General features: G+C 42.2%; 1 protein-coding gene and 1 long non-coding RNA gene across 5 annotated transcripts in view; one reads left to right on the forward strand and one right to left on the reverse strand.

Moving 5' to 3' along the window:
* The window catches only part of WWOX (WW domain containing oxidoreductase), a 933,964-nt gene that overhangs the window by 276,676 nt on the left and 633,810 nt on the right, over positions 1-23,478 (forward strand). For all 4 annotated transcript variants that reach the window (XM_045076566.1, XM_045076567.1, XM_004753947.3 and 1 more), the window contains exon 8: positions 3,455-3,719. In XM_045076566.1, coding sequence (XP_044932501.1) covers positions 3,455-3,719 — 265 coding nt within the window. The remainder of the gene's footprint in view (positions 1-3,454; positions 3,720-23,478) is intronic.
* LOC123391032 lies at positions 10,687-12,680 on the reverse strand. Its single transcript, XR_006605673.1, has 2 exons — positions 12,369-12,680; positions 10,687-11,469 (listed from the first exon to the last, which is right to left on the reverse strand). It is a non-coding gene; the product is annotated as an uncharacterized LOC123391032 (long non-coding RNA).

Genomic DNA, 23,478 nt, shown 5'->3' on the forward strand with positions numbered 1-23,478 from the left:
AATGGCTGCGTCTGTGTTGAGTGCCAAGTTGCTACACACACATACGCGCGCACGCGCGCAAACACACACACACACAGCTTTTGAAGCAAATTCAGTCTTATTCTTTGAACGTACTAGCTTTTGTCTACATAGAATCCAGCCTAATTATTTTTGTTTGGTAATTAAAAGTCCTCGGTTAAAAAGGAAAAAAAGGAGCAGTATATATAGAAATACAAGATAGAAATCCCCACAAACAGCAAGTGTTAATGTCCAGAGAGCAAATGCTAATATTTTACTGTGTCGGTAGGAGGATAATTCTATTAAGGCATTGTTGTGTGACACTGTCAGTTTTTCAACTTGAAAATAGGGTAGGTAGCCTTTTAAGAGTTGTTTCACTGCCACTTGAGCTGAGAGGTGAACATGGTCACTTTTCAGGAAGCCTGCCCTGCTTCAGAGGAATCAAAAAGCCTGCCTGCCCTTTCCGTTTTCTAGAGGACTGTCAGTACAAGCTAATCAGACCTTAAAAATGGGTCTGTTGCTCAGGAGGGAGATTATCAGGGGAGAAAGTTCGGTGCCCTCTTACGGAGTGGGGGCTGCTTGGAAAGCGTGGGCCTGCCGTATAGTAGGTGTGCTTCTCCATCCTAAGAATTTCCTTCCACTGAGTTCCATCTGATTTCTCAGCATGGGGTGTGTGTGTGTGTCTTTTGCCTTATTTCTAGATTAAGGACTAGGAATCATTTCCTTTCCCCCTCTTAACCTGCCTGGTATTCCTCAGTCATGAGATACTTCTGTGTTGTCCTTAAAAACCAAAGCAGGGAATTCATTCTAAACTTCTGAAGTGCTACACACATATACCTATTGATGAAGAACCTAGAGGACCTGAAACTAATGCTAAATTTTCCCTTTGGAACTAATGCTAAATTTTCCTCAAATAAGGAAACTTGGGCCTCTAGTTTGGAATTCCAGACCCACCACCAAACTTTAATTCTCTAACCCTGTAATTAGTCCCTGCTATGTGTCAGGCATGGTGGTAGGCATTATGCAAGTGGCTTACTGTCCACCTTCTAGGAATTCACAGTGCAGAGCTGGAAGCAGGTGATTCAATGGCTTGCAGTCTGGTGCGGTAAGGACAGAGGCACAGTGCACAGATAAAAGCCAAAGATGGCATCACTTGCTTTGTTACTGATGTTGGGAGGTGGGGCAGTGTGGGGTCACTGAACACTAGGGGCATCATGGGCTGGGTCCTGGCAAGTGGGTGCCTAATTTCCTTGGAAACATGTCTTTCTTTATGCTTTGTGTGGCTTTCAATCTGTTCCCATTGCCACCCAAGAAATCATTATGACAACAAGCAGCTGGGGAGAGTTGCCTGGAAGAAATGGCTCTCAAGCTGGATTGGGTTGAACAAATATGCCAAGAATGGTTTTCAGCAAAATTGCTGGAAAGAAGAGGGGAGAATGAGAGAAGGATGTAATTTTTATCCCGTACCATTTAGGTGCAGTCTAGATCCTTGATGCTACTTTCTACTTAGAGTAGGTAGAATTTCTAAGACATGGCCCGTATGTTGGATCATTGGATTTTCAGCAGTCTCTTTTTGTAATACCATATTATACATTGAAATAAAGTTCAGAAATAATGCAGCTTCCTTGCATAAATATATTTTAATTCAGTATGCTAGCTTAACTGTAATGGGAAGAAAAAATAAATGTGAAATAAAATAGCCTGTTTCTTACTTGAACAGGACTATAGGAAAGGTAAGTAATCAGATGTGCATACCCGCGCGTAAGTCACCTCCACTGGGGTACTTACAAATGCAGACTGTTAACAGGTGTGTGGCACTGTAGGCTTATATACTACCAGCATGGACTCAAGGCTCACCTTCCCCCCAGAACCCATGCAATATCAACATGAGTTCATTCTTCATTTGCATAGCTGTTATACTGTACTCTTAAAAATGCAGTGGATTAAAACTGTGCGTGTATATAAAAACTGTGCATGTATATAAAACAGGCTCTAGGCTCAGATCATTATACACAGGCTTTTCATCTGCGTGAATGTCCAGTGAGCCAGTCTTCACTGAGCAAGACTCTGTCTGCATTGCAGGACATCCACCATCCCTGGCCCCCGCTGGCAATCATTATAACCACCAGAAAAAGGCCCCCATAAATTTTCAAATTTCCCGCTAAGTTCTACTGCTTTAGATGATTAAGCTCAGAAGTCTGGGCCCTTTCTGTGGTTTCGGGATTTGGAAATAGGCAACCAACAATTAGTTTCAGAGTCTTGTTGCTGTTTCCGTGATAACATTTCTGGCCATTGGCTTTGTTGATGACTTTAGAGCAGCAATGTCATTTAACACCAGAAATTGGATGTCACTGACTGAGTCCTGCAGAAGGGAGGTCTAATTTCCATTAAAACATGAATTTCATCTGTCCCTGTGATGCTTCTCCTTGGTCATAGCTCAGCCTAAACTGCTCATCTTAAGGAACACCCAGATTATTCCATAATTCTCATTTTACCTTTTGCTTCTGTTTCTGCAGCAGTTACCCAGAGTACTCCCTTATGTTTCCTTAGTACTTGATGCAAATCTGCAGAGTTAATTTAGTGAAGGAAGCTGTTGAGGGGTCCTTAACAAGGCTGGCACCATCATCTAGAAAATTCCTTTTGTTAGGATTCTTTTTTATCTTTTCTTTTAGGGCAGTCACTACTTTGTTACTGAAAGAAAGAAAGAAAGAACAGGAAAGAAAGGAAAGGACCAAACAGCTGGTGTTTAATGACTCCGTCAGACCCAATTATAAAACACCAACTACTTACTTTGATTTGTGTGTATCCATGCCATGGGTATACTTAAAAACAGTAGACTCTGCCAGAACTCATTTTGGCTTTGTTTACATTTTTCTTTTAAACGTATAAGACTATTGATGGCACCTCACCAAGGTTATAACCCCTTTATAATCATTAATTTTTAATCTGGAAAAGAGTCTTGGGGGCAGCAAGACTCATCTATATTTACTTGGATGCTCAAATGAAAATACACAGGGCTCATGCATTTGTTGGCTAAAACAACCCAGGAAAGCCCCCGTCAAAGGTTAGGAATGTGATATCTTTCTGCTTCCAAAAGCAGCAGCCCTTTATTTAAGATGCTTTTCCATTTAATTTAATTATCCTTGAACTTCCTGCTGAAGGTTTTGAAAAATCCATGTTAGAAGGAGGGGGAGTTCAGCATGTTAAAATTGCTCCATTTCTGGGTTTGGGCCTTTATTTACTCTGTCTTTGGACCCAGTTGGTTTATTGTGTTAAATCACTATTGTCAGTTTCTAAGGGAGACTGTTTCTACATTTGCAGAATTATGTTTTCAGTTGTTCACAGTTGTCTCTGGTTTCCTCAGATTTCTAATTAAGAAAAAAGATGCTAGTATCAGAAATCGAGATTGGCTGCTTCATGTCATATTTCTTTCTTCTTCTTCTTCTTCTTTTTTTAGATTCACAGATATTAGTGATTCCTCGGGAAAACTGGACTTCAGTCGCCTTTCTCCATCTAAAAATGACTACTGGGCCATGCTGGCTTATAACCGGTCCAAGCTCTGCAACATTCTCTTCTCCAATGAGCTCCACCGCCGCCTGTCCCCACGCGGGGTCACGTCCAACGCCGTGCATCCTGGAAACATGATGTACTCCTCCATTCACCGCAACTGGTGGGTGTACACGCTGCTGTTTACCTTGGCCCGGCCTTTCACCAAGTCCATGGTAAGTGAACAGCTTCTGTCGCCGCAAACACCTTATGGACTCGCCATACCCTTTATGGACTCCTGTGTTCTCTTCAGCTTCTTGCGTCTTGTGGTGATGAGTCTGTTCTTAAAAGTCCCATCCTCAGGCCTGTCAGAGCTGTCCGAAAGGGCTCTCGATCATACTTCAGTGGATGTAGATGGCATCTGTTTCTCTAAAGGCTCTTGGAGGCCTGGGTAGTAGATGTGGTTGTCAAGTGTTGCGTTAAGGATGGCTGGAAGTCTTGATGGAAATGCTTCTCTCTATTTTGATGCCATTGTTTTATTGCTATTATGCAGAAAGGGTAGTATTTGATAATGGTATTTTGGGTCAGTATGTGAAAAACAAGGATTTGTGATCACTGGATCACAATCAGTGGAAGTGATTCCTTTGTTTCCACTGAGAATCGTTATTTGATGTTCTGAATTCTTCTTTAATGAGTGGAAGTCTCATCTGGAGAACCTTTCGTTGGTTGGAAGTGCATTTTATTCTTTACCTCCCCAAAGGTGGGTCCTTTTCAATGAAACACTTCTGTGGTTAAATTTGGAAATGTTCATAAGGAAAATAGGAATTTTTTACATTTTTGATGGTTGTGTAACAACCACATCTAGAGACATCTTCCATGAAAACATTTTAATAGAAAGTCTTTTAAATGAACAATGCACATTTTACACAATATATTTGATATGGTATTTTTCTAAACAAGAGGACTTTAAAAACACTTGGAGTTAGTGCAAACTAGTACTATTCCACTTAACAAACTAACATCAAGTCGTCAGAAAAGGCCCAGACACATTTTGGGCTTTATAAGTATCACAAGGTGAAATCATTATCCTGGGGAAAGGTCCTGTGGCCTCTGAATACAGTTTATTTCCTCCAGTGGCCATTCGCACATATTGTGGGTAAGGCACTTAACCAATCCTAGCCTAATTCCTCACAACTAAGATGGCCCTGTGGCTTGGTGGGGGATTGACCATAATGGATATGACATTTTATAATAATGGGTATAGCATTTGTCATGATTTTATTCTGACTATCCAGCGTGGTAGCCACCTGCCGTATGTGGCTATGGAGCCCTTGAGAAGTGACTGATACAGGTAAGAAACTGAATTTTTAATTTGATTTTACTTTAATTTAGATTTATGATTCATTTACACTTAAATATTTCATATCAGAAAACACAGTTTAATGTGCCCAGCAAGGTGTCTGTGTGTGTGTAGTAGGTGTGCAGTAATCCTGTTATGATGGTTGTTATTCTTGTTGTTGTATCACCTTTGGAGAGAACAAAGGTGCACAAAACATCATTATTTGTGTTGCATACAAGGGTTACAGAACTAAGGGAGTCTGAAAGCTGGGAGTCTGGTGGTGGTGTTGTGGGGGGACCTCTGTCTCCGTCCCCAGAGGCCCAAAGAGAAGGTTATCGGCACAGTAGGAAGGGTGTCCAGATCAAGAGAGCCTGGTCTTCAACATGTACTTCTGGTCCCCTGGGAAGCCATAGCAGAATGAAATTTCCATATTCTTGTCTGCCGGTAACTGAGGAACAGCATCTTTTTTCTGCCACAAATACACTTTTTAAGATAAGCATATAAATTATGAAGACTATGAAATGTGTATGTAAGTTTTGACTTTTAGGAAATTTCTAATACTATTTTTCTATATTTAGGTGTCGGGTGGTGTTCTTAGCCATAAGAGTTCTAGGACTCGGTTTATAAGAGTTGGAATGGGAACTAACTTGTCAAACTCACAGCTACTCCCTTCTCGTTCGTAAACATTTTGGACTTCGCGTGTGTGGAGGAGGCATCGGCATGACTGTAACCGGGGATGGGGCTGTGTGACGTGGAACAGAATGGGCTTACTGAAAAGTCTCTCTGATGTTTCATCCTTCTGTATGTGGCTTGACACTCCTTCTGTCATGATAAGACATTCATTTCGTGAATGCAGAGTGCATTTCTACCTTTTTAACACAGATTTGGTTTTGGATAAGCCATATAGTTGCATCCTCTTCTGACCCCTGTGAAATTTGGGTTCCTAAACGCCTGAAGCTTAGCGTGGATGCCACGTCCTCCTCACCACTTGGCTGCCTGTGCCTCCCAGCTCCGTCTGCATTTCACTCCAGAAGTGTTTCCTTTGATACCAGTACACATGCCGTTGCACAAGGTCATGGAATCCAGAAGCACAGCCCAGCCTTGTGCTTGGAGGCTCTGCCTTTGCTTCTCCACCCGAGCTGACTCCCTGAAGTATTAAACAACAGTATTCTAATATCAATGTCCCTGTTTTATTTGCTGTGACTTGCTGTGACTACGGTGATTTTAGTTACAGTAATTAGGTCACCCTTCATGGAGTCAGGCTATTTTAAGTGCCTCTTTAAGGAATATTGTTGCAGATCAGTAATTTTACAATTGGATGTTCTTGTGCAACTTTATTAAATGTAATCTGTCTTTTAAATGTTGCCCTTTTACAGTTATACATTTCTAATTGTTGCTGTAAATGCATTATCACTTTGAAATTAATTAATTTTTCCATTTTGGCCGCCTGCAGTATAATAATCACTAATGAGAAACTCATAGGGATTAATCTCAGCACAGCGACCCCTACTGGTGAATCTTTGGCTTTGGCATCACCTCCCTTTGAATTCTGGAGGTCAGGGCAGGTGGATGAGGAGTCTGGGGGTGCTGGGAGGGGGAGGAACGTTTGTCTCCAATTTGTGTAAAAATAAAAATAATACATACAAATTGAAATAGGATTTTATTTTTTTAAAGAAAGCTTTTTGTCCAGTGTGGTTCTTGAACTTATAACCCTGAGATCAAGAATCACACACTCTGCCTCCTAAGCCAGCCAGATGCCCCGGGAATAGGGTTGTTTTTAAATATGTACAGGATTCTTTCACTGCTTTTGAAACATCTTAAAGGAAACTAAAGTTTGTTGGGAGCTTTCTGATAACAAAGTCACATCCATCGTGTGTATATTATCTGTTACTTTCCTGTCTTTCTAGCTTTCTGTAATGCCATTAAGATACTCTCAATTATATTTTGCATATGCATGTATGAATATACATTGTAAACGTATATAAAGTGTTCATATATAGGTATTTCTCCAAGTAATGCAATTTACAGAACCAGACCCGGTGATGGAAAAGACTTGCAAGGGTAATTTTGGCTATTGGTGATTGTTGCCCTGTGTGTTGATTTTAGATTACTGTCATACACCCAGGTAGGATGCAACTTGGCACTTTAGGCCAGACATCATGATGCTTTATGCCTCAGCATGTGTGTCTTCAGGGATTCCTTCCAAAGGCTCTGCAGTTAGAACTATTACCCTCGTTTTGTAGTTAAAAAGCACAGAGGACTTGCCCAGCTTGCCCAAGAGAATGGCATACTCGTCTGCAGACCCTTTAGGGGCTCCTCAGAGTACCCTTGTTCCTCACAGCGCCCCCGCCCTGTACATCTCTTCTTGTGCAGTTAGGTTTCCTTTTTAAAATGTTTGAGAGTATCTTCATGAACTTAACCCTCAGTCTTTTCTGCCCCACCCCCCGACAAAAACTTTCGTTTACCATTTCTGGTAAACAACATCTGAGCTAGTGTTCCTAGGTCCAAGCCCGCCCTTTGCGGATCGGTATGTAAATTTGAAGCTGAACGCTGTCACGTGGCCTCTTAGGGTGTTTTGTGTGACCAAATATTTATGTTGGCAGGTAACAGTAGAAAGAATATCATGTGTTAGGGTAGCAAGAGCTTAGCAGATGTTTTAGGGAACTGCGTTTTCAAATCATTTTACGTTAAAAAATGGCTTGAGTTTGTAGAACTTCTGGAATGATTGAGTTATGTTTCCTGTGGCCGTGTAAAGCCAGTCATTGTGCTGAGTTTTAACAGATGTGCAGCTACCCCACTAATGGATGGACCTGCAACGCTGGTTCTGTTGCAAAGTTATAAATTATAACTAGGAAAAGCACAAGATGTCATTCTTCTAACCTTCGCAAAAGCCAAGCTGAATAATTCTGCCCTTGAATAACCCGCTGCAGGGTGATTTATAGTTGTATAATTTAAAACATAATGAAGGAGATAATAGATGTTGATTTGTTCTTTAAATTAGTGTTTTAGAAAAATACTTCCCCCTCCCTTTAAATACCTGCAGCTGACTATACTCTAGATATGATCAAGGACAAACCCCATTCGGATCTTTACTGGTGTGCTGGAATGAAATGCAGGGGCCTTTTTCTGTGTTGGGAGGAGGAGATATGCTTTTCAATGCAGGCATTCCAGCATGTTCTCCACTAATGGAAATATTTCGGGACTCCCAAATGAGGGCTCAATTCTCTTGCTGCCTTGCTGTTGCCATTGCAGATATGTTGGAAAACTAGACTCCTGAGGCCCCACCGTGGTCCGGCTGCACTTGACCTTTCCTGCAGAACTCCATAGAAGGACCTAGAGGCAGCGTTCTTCCTGCTGAGGTCACATCCCTGTGGCCTCATACATTCTTCTCACTTTCCAGGATTATCATTGGCATTGGTTTTATTAGTCACCTCTGATTCTGTTCAGAGCTTTAAAATTAACAGTATTTGCTCAGTTCAGCGTCCAAGGGAAATGGTAGCATGAAAAAGAGCAAAGGATTTAAAATCATTACGCCTGTGTTCAAAATGCAACATTTCCACCGCCTTTCATTATATAATTTTGAAATGCTTCAGTCTCTGTGAGGCTCATATTCTATGTCAGTTTTCATGTTTTGGACTGTGAGTTATTAACACCCAGTTAAAAGTGTTTGGAGTAATAGAGGTTTGTTTTTCCTCATATATTCAGAAATCCAGAGGCTGCCAAGGGTATGTTTAGCTACTGTATAGGCAGCTCCTTTGTGATTGTCTTGGCTTTTCCCTCATGCTTATAAGATGGCTGCAATAGCACCAACCATTGCATCCTCTGTGATGACATCTGAAGGTAGGATGGGAGGGATGGGACCCCTCTTTACATGTCTCCTTTCTTTATCAAGGATAAGAACATTCTATCTCAGAACTGTCCTTTGTAGCAGACTTGCCTTCAGCTCCCACATCCCTTGTCCATATCCTAGGTACAGAGAGATTAGGAAAGTGCATTTCCTGCATTTTTCTATCTCTAGGGTGGGAGGTGAGATTTGGTGGCAAGAAAGAAGGGTGGGATAATGGCTTTTGAGCAGGATCTGTTGAATAAGTGTGTATATAGTTCTCTCATCTGTCAATTAGAAATGCTGTCTATTTTATGGGGTCACTGTGGAAGCAAGTTAGAATTGAGTGGGTGGCACCCACCTCGTCTGGTCCCTTCCATGCTACCAGTTTCACCTCAAGCTACTTGCAGCCCATTTTCCTTCCTTTCCCAAGATGTTGTAGGATATTGTCCTTTAGTCTAAACCCCTCCTTTTCCTCTACTTTCAGTTACTTTCTACTCATCCTTTAAAACCCAGTCCACACATCACACCCCAAGGAAGCATTGGATCAAGATCTGGTCAAGACCCCCTTTCTGTGCTCTCCTAAGAGCTGATGCTCATAGTGCTGTCTGATGCATACCAGCACTCCGTACATGGGTGCCGAGTGAACGAAGGAAGGACCTCAGAATTTCTCTTTATAATACTGAACACAGATGCAGTTTAGAAAAATAATTTCTGTGGTTTTTATTTAATGGTTTTCCCCCTCTCTTGAATGTGCTGTTTTAGCATTCATGTTACTGTATCCCTGGTCCATAAAGTAAATGCTCAGTAAATATTTGTAAATGAATAAATGAAAGACGATTAGGTGCTTAATGAATGGCAGTCATTAAGGCATCCCTTACCATCAGTCTGTCTGAGGTGGGCAGGCCCCTGCAGTTCAGAATGTGCAGATAAGGAAGTGGATGAGTCAGGGGGCCCAGCTCGCACCCCACAGCTAGTACATAGGGGAGCTGGGACCAGAACCCAGGCCCCCTCCATATTCCCGGGCAAGCACCGGTTAAGGGATCTGCCATCGGGGTGTGTATGGAGGGAAAGTGTAAGGGGAGAACCGCAAGGCTTGGGTAAGTCAGGACAGGCTCCATCCCATGCTACCTCTTGGGCACATTTTATAACCTGATTAATATTCATGTGTGATACTGGGATGTTACACTTGCCTCATGGGCTTGTGTTGAGAATTGAAGGCACCGAGGAAAACACCGCATCTAGGATGTGTGCGATACTCAACAAACCCTAACTGCTATTACGCTTACCACACATGTTGGGAATCAAAGATCATGACTCTAGGGCGCCTGGGTGGCTCAGTGGGTTAAGCCGCTGCCTTCGGCTCAGGTCATGATCTCAGAGTCCTGGGATCGAGTCCCGCATCGGGCTCTCTGCTCAGTGGAGAGCCTGCTTCCCTCTCTCTCTCTCTGCCTGCCTCTCCATCTACTTGTGATTTCTCTCTGTCAAATAAATAAATAAAATCTTTAAAAAAAAAAAAAAAAAGATCATGCCTGACAAACATACTAGATGTTCGATATTTATTACTGTGGTTGTTTTTTTCATTGCTACTGTCATCGTTATGTTCTCAGGCCAGCAAAAGTTTGCCTCTCTTTCCAGTGAGTCGATGCCCGTTCTCAGTGATGGCTCTGGGTCACCAAAGGTCCCATAACCCTGTGACCACTGAGCACAGAAGAACCATATCGCAGCCCGAGTAACATGCAGAATGGTAGCTGGGACTGGCCGGGCTGCAGTGGGGCACAATGCAGGCCCTCTGGTTTGCCTGTGTTTTTCATTTTTTTTTTTAAAGATTTTATTTATTTATCGGGGGAGGGGGAGAGCGAACACAGGCAGACAGAATGGCAGGCAGAGGCAGAGGCAGAAGCAGGCTCCCTGCCGAGCAAGGAGCCCGATGTGGGACTCTATCCCAGGACGCTGGGATCATGACCTGAGCCGAAGGCAGCTGCTTAACCAACTGAGCCACCCAGGTGTCCCACATTTTTTTTTTTTAACCAACATTTAATTTAATTTATTTATTTATTAGAAGATTTTATTTATTTATTTGAGAGAGAGAGCACACAAGGGAAGGGGCAGGAGCAGAGGGAGAAGGAGAAAGAGAATCTCAAGCAGAGTCTGCACTGAGTACATACCGCAACTTGGGGTTTGAGATGGGGCTCAACCCCACAACCTCGAGATCGTGACCTGAGCCCAAATCAAGAGTGGGATGCTTGACAGACTGAGTCACCCAGGTGCCCCCACCCCACAACCAGCTGCCTGTATGAAGCCATACTTTAGCTTTGAGGGAAGATGAGCCCTTTCTTGTTAAAGACAAAAGGAAGAGAAATACGGAGTTCTGTGGGGCCTTAGCTTCTCATCATACCATTTTCTCTGCCTTGCTTTTCAGCGTTTTAAGTCTGGTTGGGCCTTTGTTCCCGAATGAGCACCCAAGTGGGGAAAAAGTGACTATCTGGCCTTAATATGTGTGACAAATTATTTAATGAACATTTAGCCAAGATGTGAAATTCCCCTAGTTTTACCTTCCGTGGCTTCCTTTCTCCTGCACCCCTGCCGGCGTGTTGGTAATGCGCGGCCCTGGTCCCCGGCCCCTCACAAGCTCTTTTATTGCTTTTAAGTCCATGGTGCTGCCTTTGATCCTCCCCTCCTGGTTTCCTTTTCTCCGATTTCATGCTTCTTTCCAGTGGTTTTTGGCTGGAGCACAGCGTAGGCATCAGAGGCCCGCCCGAGGAGACAGATGCCAGGGGCTTTCATTCCCCTGCCCAGGGACGACGCTGCTGCACTGTGTTTCCTGCGGACAGGGACATTTCTAGAGCTCACCAGACGGACTGATCATTCCTTGTGAGGTGGACAGTGACGTGTGTGTTCAGTAGCAATAAGAGAACTTGGATTTGGTGTTCTTGATTGCTCAGAAACTGAAACCCACCCCCACCCCACCCCTTCTTAGGACACGAAGAAACGAACACACTGAAAATGAGTGGAGGCTTTCATGTCATGTGCAGACCTACTTAGTGCCAGGCTCCAGGCTCCCTGGTTTACATCCCTATCTCTGTCTCACTTGATTTTAGGGTTTGCTGTAATCAGACAATTGAGCATCTCTGAGCAAGCCACTTACCCTTTCTGGGCCTCAGTTTTGTTATCTGTAAAATGAGTCAGTCGATCAAATTAGTGGTCCTGTGGGTTATAGATTTTAGAAAACAGTATAATTCTAATGGAAATAAGAAATGGATACCAATGTAGATTCGTACTTTTAGTTCTGAAACCAGAAAAACAAACCTACCACCATCAACTGTCACCACTGATGTTTAAGGAATGGGTATTTTAATGCCAAAAACTGTAAATAGGACCTGATTGTGGAATACATTCAACTTCTGGAAAACCCATGGGAGTGTCACTGTTGTGTTGTTGAAAGTGCTGGGCCTGCACTTGGGAGTGACTGGCCCAGAAGACCCCAAAGGTCCAAATTTGCTGTAAAGCCAACTGCATCTCCGTTAACGGTCATGAGCCTGAAGCGAGGCCATTAGAAACTCAGACCCATCTAGACTCGCCATAGGAGAGGGAAGCAGAATGAAGGGATCTGAGGTTGGAATTAGAGTGTAAACGGACCTGGCATATAGAATTTCTCTTTTTTCTAACAAGCACCTATTTCAGCCTATGCCCTTTTATAAATAGGACACCCCGTCTACTTACATTCCAGTGTCTGTAGGTCTAAAACCCCCGGTGTGGTTTCACTGGGCCCTCTGTTTCTGGGTCATCTCCCAGGCTGCACTCACAGTGTGAGCTGGGCTGTAAGAATCTGAAGGCTCAGCTGGAGAAGGGTCCACTTCCAAGGTCACGAGCTTGTTGACAGGATTCAGCTCCCTGTGGCCTAGTAGATTGGACACTTGGGTTCTTCTCTGGCTGTTAGCTAGAGGCTTCTCTCTCAGTCCCCTGCTGCAGGCGCCTCTCCAGCATGGCACTTGCTCTATCAGAGTGAGGAAGCTAGAGAGGAAATGGTCTACCAGCAAGATGAGGTGACAGCCCTTTGCAAGCTAACCACAGAAGTGACATCTTGCTACTTTTGCCCATTCTGTTTGTTAGAAGCGAGTCACTGGGTGTGACCCACATTCACAGGGAGAGGAGGAGGATTTCACAGTGGCGCGGAGAACTGGGAGACAGGGAGTACTTGAGAAGTTCAGTTTCACTGGGTTTTTCCAGTGCCTTTTGTAGGCTTATGTGGTGGCAGATTTACTCACAGGCTTTGACATTTCTTGGCCTCATGCCGTAGCATGCATCCCTGACACGCTGGTGTTTGCCTTGCTGCTCTCCCGTTGGCCTCTTTTCTGTGTGCTTGTCTTCTTCCCCCTTTCTGGGCTGAGAGAGGTATCAGAGGTACCCATTTTGTTTTTTTCTGTATTTATGTATTTCTGCCTCATGATGGGAGATAAGATTTAGACCTTTAATAAGAAAGCTTATGAAAAGAATAAAGAAACGTGTGGATTATGTTTCCTAAAGTCAAATATTTATTTTCTTGCTGCTTTAGTAGAGGGGACCATGCTAATAGATGGCCCAAATTTTCTTTCTAAAGAAACATGTATTGCTGAGTTTTGATTGAGTTTCAAAAATTGGCCAGATACTCTGGACTTGTTTTTTGTTTTTGTTAAGCTATGAAGCTAGATAAGGCTCAGCGATCATTTCAAAGTCCATGTAGAATAGCCTTATTCCAAACTATGTATAGTCTTCAGGATTTCTTGTTTTCTTTTGTTTGTTTTTTAAGTAGGAATGGAAGGGGAAAAATACTTTCATTTTGCTGTTTTCAGAAAATATTGTAGAGATTGATTTTGAATGTTAAACATATTGATTCTGAAAGTATTCATGGCCTAAAACCTCTCCTTCGAAATAATAAGTGAAGTATCTTATTTAGTCATATTCTAATATCCCCTGTGAAATATCAAGCTTTTTTACTGAGCTGAGGCCTTTGTTTCTCCACATACCACCTTATAGAGAATCTGCACCACTTGGAAACATTTCATCTTTGAGTTTCAGATGATGGGGTCTCTTTAATCATTTACATTTCTAAAAAAGAAAGTGAAATATTCTTTAAGAAGCCAAAGTAATCCACGGGAATGTATGGTGTTTGTTCAGCTGGATATCTTATTTATTTGAAGTACTGAGAGAAATCTCTTCTGACTGCTCAAAAAAGGGAAGAATAAACAGTAAGAGTGTCCAAGTAATCTGAGCTAGAAGGTCCCTCCTTTCACAGAAAAGTTATAAAAAGTATATTCGCCAGATCCAAAAAAAATACTGTATATCAACTACTGAGACCTGCATAATGTTTTCTTAGTATTCTCACTCTTTAGAAGAAAAAAAACAAAACAAAAAAAACCCAACTATAAAATCTTGGTACTTAATTTTTTTTTTTGATATTTTAATATTCCTGGGCAGGTGAATGCAGTAAGTCTGTTTTTCTTTCTTAGAGCATGACATCTCTTGTTGGCTTTTGTGTGTGCGATGTGTTGTTTGTTTCTTTACTGACTCTATAACCATAAGAGACCGTGTAATGAAATTAATGTGGCCAAAGTCACAGCGTTAACTCTGAGCACATTTCCTATAAAGAAGGCATTAAGAAGATGTTTAAAAGAAAGAAAGAAATACAACGTATTTCAAAAGAATTAGCTTCTGGAATGAATCCAGTTGTGAAAATAATATAGATTTCTTCTGCTCTTGTTCTCTCTGTTAAAACCATCAGGACTGAACTGGCGTCTTTCTAGTGCAGGAGGCGTCAGGGAGCATACCACACTCCTTTATCCTGGCCCTGCAAGGGTCTCCTCTCCGTCTTGCGCTCGTGCACCACACCTTCCAGTACCGTTTTGTCTCACTGCCAGGCTCAAGCGTCTGTCGGGTTCATATTTAAGCCCACAAAGAAGGCCTTTTTCATTCAAAGCCAAATTTAAAAAAATGAAAAATTAAGCTGACCTTTGCTGTGTTCACTATTACTCTGCCTCCACGTTAAACTCTAATGTTAAGATCTGAGATGCATTCAGTACAGTCTGAGTTTTCCCCGAAGGAGCGTATGTTCTGTGAGCCAAGAGGGCAAAGCCCAGTGGTGACAAATACCACAGGCTCCCGTTTATCTGGTCTCTCCTGTTCTGAGTGCCTTTTACAAGTCCATGCCTTTCTTTCCCCCCACCCGGGACTAGCGCGCGGTGCAAGGTGTGTAGGAACCCAAGAAGAGCACGTTCATCTATTGTGTGAAAGAAGAGTGTGTCACCATGTTAGCACGGAGGCCATGCCCGGCTTTGTCGTCGGAGGCAGGAGGCACCCGGTCTCCACCTTTCCTTGTAGGGACATCTGTAATTGTGGACACGTCGTCACACTACATCTCTGGGCCTTGGGTCTCCTTTTTCTCTCTGAAATGGAGAGAAGTAAGACCTCTTCCTCAGGTCTTACTGATCTCTAAGACTACACAAGAAGCTGTTGTCAGGGGCGTGGTCGATAATTTGACGGTAAAAACATGTTGCAGCTATGCCCCTGCCCGTTAGACGTGCCCTTTCGGTCCGAATCCCAAGGAGAACCCTTGAGGAGCTACCGTTCTATCTTTCACTTGGTAATGAAATTGTAACGTATTGCTGCAGTTCTGGTTCAGTTTTTTGCCTTTTCAAACCATATTAATGCTGAGGGTGAACATGTCAGCTTCCTCTGATTTTTAGTGGCTCTACATTTTGTTCCCCTTATTTTAGTCTTTTTCTTTTTTTAGTCACCTTAAATCCGTGTTGGAAGCAGGTCAAATATGAATTAATTAAGCAATTTAAGTTGAAGTACAGGAATAGCCCCTTAAATCTGTTAATAACATCAGACCAAAAGCAAATTTATCTTGATCTGAACTTTTAGGTATATTTCTGAATCGTGCACGCCCAACGAAAGAGACGATGTGATACGCTTTGACAAAATGAATCTTTTTAATAAAACATCCTGTCTTCAGGATTTGGGGAAGCTTTCACCTGTATTTCTACTTTCAGTCTTTGTATGATTAACACCAGATACTATCAAGCCGTTTGCTATCAAGCAGTACACCAGTTTCTCAGAGGGTAAACCTTTTAATCAGATAGGTGTTTCTGGGTACTCATGCAATCACAATTCTTCAAGGACATAATCATATATTCACTTCTTTTTGGTCTTTTTCTTTTTATTTCTTGACTACTCTCTTTCTCCTGTGCCCATCATTCCAGTTGGCTATTTATATCTTAAATATATCTTTGTGAAAAATCTATTTATTTCATATATAATTCATTTAAGATGGTTTATAAAGATGACAAGGGCTAGCTAGCAAGCGCAGTTCCCACGGACACTTGCAGACAGTGAGCACTCATAAATGGGTTTGTTATATCATGCAGATGGGCATGCACCCTTACAAAATCTGCTTGGGGGGAGGGGAAGATAAAACCAGCTATTTCAGCCTGCTCTTTTGATCCTGAGGCTTTTTTTTTTTAACTCTCTTTATGAATAAAACATTTTAATCAGAACTATATTAACACTGATCAATTTTTTTCATGGGAGTCTAATATAGGGTGAATTCCATTAAGTCAATTAAATACTTTGATCAGATTTTTAAACTTGATATGTAGATAATTTAGCTGTGGCTTTTTTTTTTTTTTTTAAGTATTTTACTGAAGTTCTTTTCACCAGGACCTTCTCCCCCTGCCCAGATACATGATACAGTGAAGATTTCATTGTCTGTTTTCTGTACACACCAAATTTTATACCTTTTGTCTCATAAGTTTTTCTTTGTATCAGTTATTCCCACCAAGCCAAATTAGGTTGGAAGAATCTCAACTTCACCACATGTAGTTTTTGTCACCAAGTTGTTTTGATCATTATATCAGCCAGAAATATGTGTTAATTGATAGAAGACCAGTATTCTCTTCTTAACCAATACTGAAATTCCTCTGCAAGTGTGTTCCAATATCACAGGGTTTCTCAGTTATCCAGGTTTGGTCCCTGAGGATGTTGCTAATCTGATTCTTTTACAAACTAAGAAAGAGTTGGATGACTGTGGAACACTTGCCCTTTCTAATGTTGTGGCCAGGTGCGTAGTACATGATGGGTCAGGATGTCCTCTCATTGGTCCAGAACAGTGTCTTTCAATCTTATTTTTTTTTTTGAAGACCACCAGTTTTTTATGTCACAGCCCGATGTATGTATCCTTAAGCTTATGCTGTGTGTCTTTGTGTATCATGCGCGCGTGTGTGTGTGTGTCTGAAACAGAACATTTAATGAAATAGTCTAACTATGAGCAGTGTTGTCTGCTGTTTTCATCTTGGTTGTATTTCATTTTTTAAAGTGCTGATTGTGACCCAGTTTTAGCACCCGCTAAATAGCAATCTGTCCTTTGAAAATTGCCACTTTAGAACTATTGGATCTGCTTCTATCTGACAAGTGTTCATTGAGTGCCTTGTGGGCTGCCTCATGGGGTAGAACATGCAAGAGTGAGCAGACCATGATCCTTGGCCTGTGGGTACTTATGTTTGACAGGGCAGAGATGTCAAGAACTCTGGCGTGAGGAGGCATGGGCACCACTGCTACCGTGTTTTCTACTTTGGGGGTCGATGTAAGAGTAGTCACGTAAAATTATAGAATGGAGATGACATCTTTACTGAACCTTGAAGGATACGTGGGAGGTGGAACTGTAGATACAGACAGGAGACTCTTTCAGGTAGACTTTGCCGCAGTGGTATAGGATGGAGACCGGGACTAGGGACAAAATTAATGATGTGCCCCCCCCCAACAGCCCTCAGTAATCAAATAAGCAATATTTGATGTAATATTTAAAAATTTTAATTTAAAAAAATGCAAAAAATCAAGAATAAAATTTCTAATTTTAAAACAAAATGGGAGTGGTGAAGTGAAGGCACGATTAATGAACGTGGGTTTGTGCTGACCCATGCAGGAGGTGAAGGCAAAAAGAAAAAAGGCTACTGAGGGCGTGTTTGAGGGTTTGGGATCTTACAGCGTCCTGTTAATATCGGTGATGATGGTGATAAGAGAGTGATGATGGCAATGACCTACGAAAAGCTAACATTTATTGAGCAGTTGCTGTCTTCCAGGACTCCTGCTATGCACCTTCTCTGTTTCTCACATATCAAGAGCAGTATTCCCTGTTGTTACTGAGGAGGCTTGTCAGGACATATAATAAATACCCGCTCAAGGGCACATAACTAAAAGGCAGTAGAGTGGAGATTCGAGCTCTTTCCAATGGGCTCAAATGCTCAAGCTCCAAATCCCTATGACTGATGGCATCTGTTGGTTCTAGATTGTGTTTGGGCTTGAGAGAGGCCATCTTTATGGCTGCAAGAAAGTGAATTGGGAAGAAGAGATTTTTTTTTTTTACCGTAGAGACCAATTAGGTAGGCTGAAAGGGTTGGCCTTTTGGAAATTTTGTGAACCTATACAAAGGCCTAGAGATAAATATTGCAGAATTAGAAGGAGAAATAGCTTTTAATATGTTCACTGAACCTGGGAGGTAAATGGGCAGTAATGCGGAGGGGATATATACATTTGTGGATGATTTGTTGATATGCCCATGTACGCATGCCTGCGTCAACAAACACGGAAGATATCTGACATTTAAGTTTTGTTTAGTGCTTAACAAAATACTGTTTTGTCTTTCCTTTTCTAAAGCAGTAGTATTAAATTCTTGCCTTAGGGGTTATCGGAAAGAGATGATATGAGACTATATTTTAACATAAAGTATTTTTCCTTTGGATAGGTATGTTGTTTATCTCTATAAATAACTGTTAGAATTGTGAATCTGCAATGTCTCAGAAACATCTTGATTTATCTTTCTAGTGATGACAATGAATGATGGAGGACAGATTCTAAGAAGAGAATATTTAGAATATCTACGTGTCACTTCCATAATATGTCTAAAAATTATCATGCCTATTCATTATTTAAATAGCTGTGGCCTTTTAGTGAATACCAACATTACCAAACCATGTTAACATGATTTAAAATATTCACTGAAATTTGCAATGCCATTTGATGAAGGAACTATCAAATTAGCACACACAGCATTGACCGATCATCCTTATAAGGAGCTGTTTGCATTGCGAGCAGAGAAGACGCACAGCCCCTTGTGGGCTGGCAGCATTTCTGCAAGCATTTCCTTAAGCGATGCCACTGGCAGGATGGTTTTATTCGATGTTGAAATGTCATGCAACGTGTGCCCATCCTACGCTTCTAATCTGCTGCACACTTAGGGGGGTTGGTACATGTCCAGACTGGCTGGTAATGTTCTCTGTGATTGTATGTGCGTCTGCCTATCCCCTTTCTGTTTGTTTTGTTACTGCTGTCCTCATTAAGGGCCCTTCCAAGGCCTTCCTCTGTTCTCAGATGATGGCTCTTCTGAAGCGGGATTATCCAGGGGTAGCAAAAGCTCTGTTGCAGATACGCCATTTCACCACTTTGAATAAAATAGCAAAAAGTTTTCTTCATTCAGTCCGGATTTGCTCCTTGCTTTCTTGGTTCTTTCAAAGTAATAACTTATCACAGGTTTTCAGCCCACAGAGCTTCACTCTGCAGGTGTTACTTTGTGACTTCCACCTTTGTCCTAAGCAAGTGAAAGTGAGTTCAACCAAAGTTAGTGGGTGGAAATACAAAACTCCGCTCGCTCCTTCCCTCCCTTTTTCTTTCTTTCTTCCTTTCTTCCTTCCTTTCTTTCTTTCTTTCTTCCTTTCTTTCTTTCTTCCTTTCTTTCTTTCTTTCTTTGTTTCAGTTTACATTTTACCCCCAGGGCTAAGCTTTCTTTCAGAAAATTTTGATAGCCTTTCCTCTAAGACTCTGCTTTTCTAATGTTCATGAGGAGCACAAAAGGCATGTGTAAAAGGAACGTGAATTTAGCAGCTTGTGCTGGACTCAAGAACTTCCTTGACTCTCTATGCTGGAGGTCACATGGAAGGTCCCCTTTTCTAGATGAGGAAACTCAGGGTCCACCCAAAGATGAAGGGTGCATACCTTGTTCTGGTTGAACTTGGCCTGGAGGCTCTGTCTCAGGATTTATCTTCTACCCTTCCCCATTCCCTGTCAACAGATTGTTTTGTCTTATTGATACAGTATTGTTTGACCTAAATGTTTATTTCATCTCATAGGTATTATCATTTTAAATTACATTATTATGCAGTGTTTCAAAAATAAACAGAATGTAAGTCACCTAATTCTGAGACATTAATACAAGGAAGACAATCTGAGGAAGTGAATGTGTGTACACATTTATATGTATACACACACAGGGACAGATAAACTCCTGTGAGCACCGGCGGATGCCGATAGGGGGCGCTATATTTCATTGTGTTTGGCTTGGGGGGAAAACAGTGGAATGATTAGTACATCCTTATTGGACCAGGGGAAGAAGAAAACCCTTTATTTCCAACAATTTCCATTCCCCGTGTCACCTAGGTATTTAATTGACTTCACTTATGCGACTGCCTGAAGTTCTCCCAGGCTGGTTGCTACTATTAATTATTACTGAGAGGGATAATATCAGTAAACTAATGGATTGCAGTTTCTAAATGGAGGCCAGCATTTGACTTTGGAAGAACTGATCCACAAACACCTGGCGTGGTAGGATGAACTAGGGATCCCTTTGATTGTCTCCGATGGCCACAATCCTGCAGTAGCTTTGGCGATTATGCAGGCCAACCCCATTAATTTAGAGATCTAGAAACTGGACCCAGAAATGTCAAGAGACTTGTTTCAGGTTCACCCTGAGAGAATTTTCATGGCACCGTGAGACTCTCATTATTTCATGTTTTAACTGACATGGCCTTTCCAGTGTTTTGAATGGATGCGCATTTCTTGCATAACTGGATATTTCAGAGTGGCCAGGGAGTTAAGCATTGTGTTTTTTTAAAGCTTATTATTATTATTTTTATTTTTAGTAATATTTACACCCAGTGTAAGGCTCGAACTCACAACCCCAAGATTAAGGGCCAAATATTCTTCCAGCCGAGACAGCCAGGTCCCTCCCCCTGCTGCCCCGAAGAACTTCTTGATGTTACAGATGAAAAATTGCAAGACGCAACCTCAGAGTCCCGAGACATATACGTAACAGAATAGTGATTGACTCTTGGTACATGGCGGGGCTTCTCTCAACTAGTTTCAGAACATCTCAGAATCATCTTTGATTAGCTTACCCTTTTTTTGCCTTTCTTGTTAATTATTTGACCCCAAATTTAGCTGCATCATAACTGTGGGTATAGCTTTGAAGCTATAGGGATCTTCACCGATCAGTTCTAAAAGCTATTTCATTTGGAAAGTCTTTACCTCTCTGTTTCAGTAATTTCTGGCTATTTAGAACAAAAAGCCACAACTCCTGTGCCTCTGTTAATGGTTGCTACTGAAGCTCTGTGAGGGTCTATGTTGGGGTTAGGGGTGGTAGAGCTTGGAGTTTCATAGGTAGATTCTGTATCTATACAAACATGTGCCCTGTACACATAGTTTTATAGACCTTTACGGTCAGGGGTATTCAAGAAAGCCAGATTTTTACAAAGTATTTTGAGAGATAGAGAAATACCTAATTGTTTCTCTTTATGCAAATCCAAAGTAATTTTCTCCTAGAAAAGTACTAAATATACACTTTGGCTCTCTCTCCCCTCTTTCTGAATTAATCAAGTGTGGTCGCTGCCTTAACTTGCTCAGCTGGAAACCACTGGCTTGTAGGACTCTGGGCTCACACGATGAGTTAAACACAGGGACCCCTGAGTATGGAAATGACACAGAATATTCATAAAGTCAGACTGCGTGGCTTCCCAGGAAGGTAACCTGCAGCAGGCTGTGTTTCTCTAGTGTCCATAAAACCCAGGCCACACAGCAGCTCCATCTGCGGGTGATGGGGATTTTGCTGATGGTTTTAAAATCAGGAATAATTTATTATTATTTTTTCAGGATATTTTAGTACATACTTTCACGCTTGCTATTTTCAACTATGGTGTCTTCAGTGGGAATTAGAGTGCCATTGTTCTCCTGGATGTCACTCTGACCCTGTCACATTGGCCTCTCTGCTGTCCCTTTGCACATTCACTGGGACATTTTGTATGAATTCATTCTTTTCACATGGAGGGGCAGGGATGGGAGTGGGGATGGAGTACCCCTGGAGCAAATGGAAATGGAAATGCCTAACATATGGTAAGGCATTGGTTACAAACCTGAGAAAGTAAGAGCTGCCCACAGATTCTCAGGGTGGCCTTTGAAGTCTTTGGTTTGTCTTCAGGAAGCTGGCTTTGGATGGAAGCAGTGAGTCACGGATTTCATGTTCATGCCTTTTTATAGGTTCTGGGCGATCAGCTTGTAGATGTGCATTTATATGCACATGGTTAGCTTATAATAAGTCTCATCTGTTCATATATTTGAGTTGACTTTTAGGTGTGGGCCACAGTATCAGATAAAGCCCTTTTTGGAATACAGTTTTCCCCACAGAGTCCACATAGTTTTTCACTGCAGTTGTATTGAAACCTCCAGCCATATTTTATGATGGTTCTATCTATAGTGTTCTCATTTGAGCATCCTTTGGATTGTCTTCAGGGTTACACGGGAGGGACGGGAGGGTAGAGAAGAAGCTGAGTGCCAGGCAATGGGCCAGTTACATTTTATATGCATTCTAATTACTTTACTTCCCTCAGGAACCTAATGAATTACAGAGTATTATGCCCATTTTAGAGATGAGGAAATCGAGGACTTGAGTGCCTTGCTTCAGTCCCATGGCTAGTAAGGGGTGGAGCTGAGCTTCTGACATCTGTGCCCTTCCCACTGCATCTTGCTGCTTCCCCACGTTGCACTCCAGAGTGCACCAAAGCTTCCGTAGGCTCCGATGCCAACCCCAGGGCTGAGTGTGGTTTCTGGGATTGGCACTGTGGATGGAGCATGGTATTGCTGCCAAATGAGTCTGTGGTCAAGAATCAGAAAGCCACACGTGGTAAGGATAGGTACAGTCCTGCCGTTTGAGATGGGCGGCCTGAGGCCTGGAGAGAATCACAGGATGGGGAGTGCTGGCGGGCTGCCAGGGCTGACATTGCTGAGGGCCGTGGGGGCAGCTCACGCTTTATTGTTTCCTTAGTTTTCTACTCCAGAACCCACTTTGCAGTGCACTCCTTCTGTGTTCTCTTCTTTCCTCCTCGAATACTCATGCTTCAAGTCCATGGATTTCTCCAGCACTTATGGGGAATAGACCACAGGTCAAGTGGACTAGCCATTCAGAAGGTGCCCACTTTGTCTGTAGAACGTGGGCCCATATAACTCAGATTTGCATTTTGCAGGAGAAAAGACTGGCGCAGCATAGGGCGGGCATGTCCATTGACCTGCTGTGTCTTTGCTTTTGAAGAACTCTAGAGTAGATTTGACCCCTTTTAAAGTATGAAATACAGTATATCCTGAACCAATCCAGGTGACCTGTGAGGGTTGGGCCCATGAGGCGGAGCAGTCTTGGAGCACTGCAGGGTTCAACACTAAATGGGTGCTTTATTTGCGTTTTTAGTCTGTTCTTTTATATCGGGAAGTATCACTTGCATCTCCCTCCAAGTTTGGAAAGTATTTTTCTTGGAAAATAATACTGATCAAAGATACCAGTAAGGATATGGATATTGCTAATCTCATTTGTCAAATTCTAGGCACAGATGTAAGCCGTGAGACGGCTCACGTTTCACACCTGCCTAGTGCCGCGTTGGTGGCTCTCAGACCAACCACACTGTGTGAGTTTGGGGCCACAACGTATGTGTGGAACTCCATGTCTGATACAGATTTTTTAAAACCTGATTAAAATGGCACATGG

Source organism: Mustela putorius, unplaced genomic scaffold (genome assembly GCF_011764305.1).
Source record: "Mustela putorius furo isolate JIRA1106 unplaced genomic scaffold, ASM1176430v1.1 tig00000174_pilon_pilon_pilon, whole genome shotgun sequence".
NCBI lineage: Eukaryota > Metazoa > Chordata > Mammalia > Carnivora > Mustelidae > Mustela > Mustela putorius.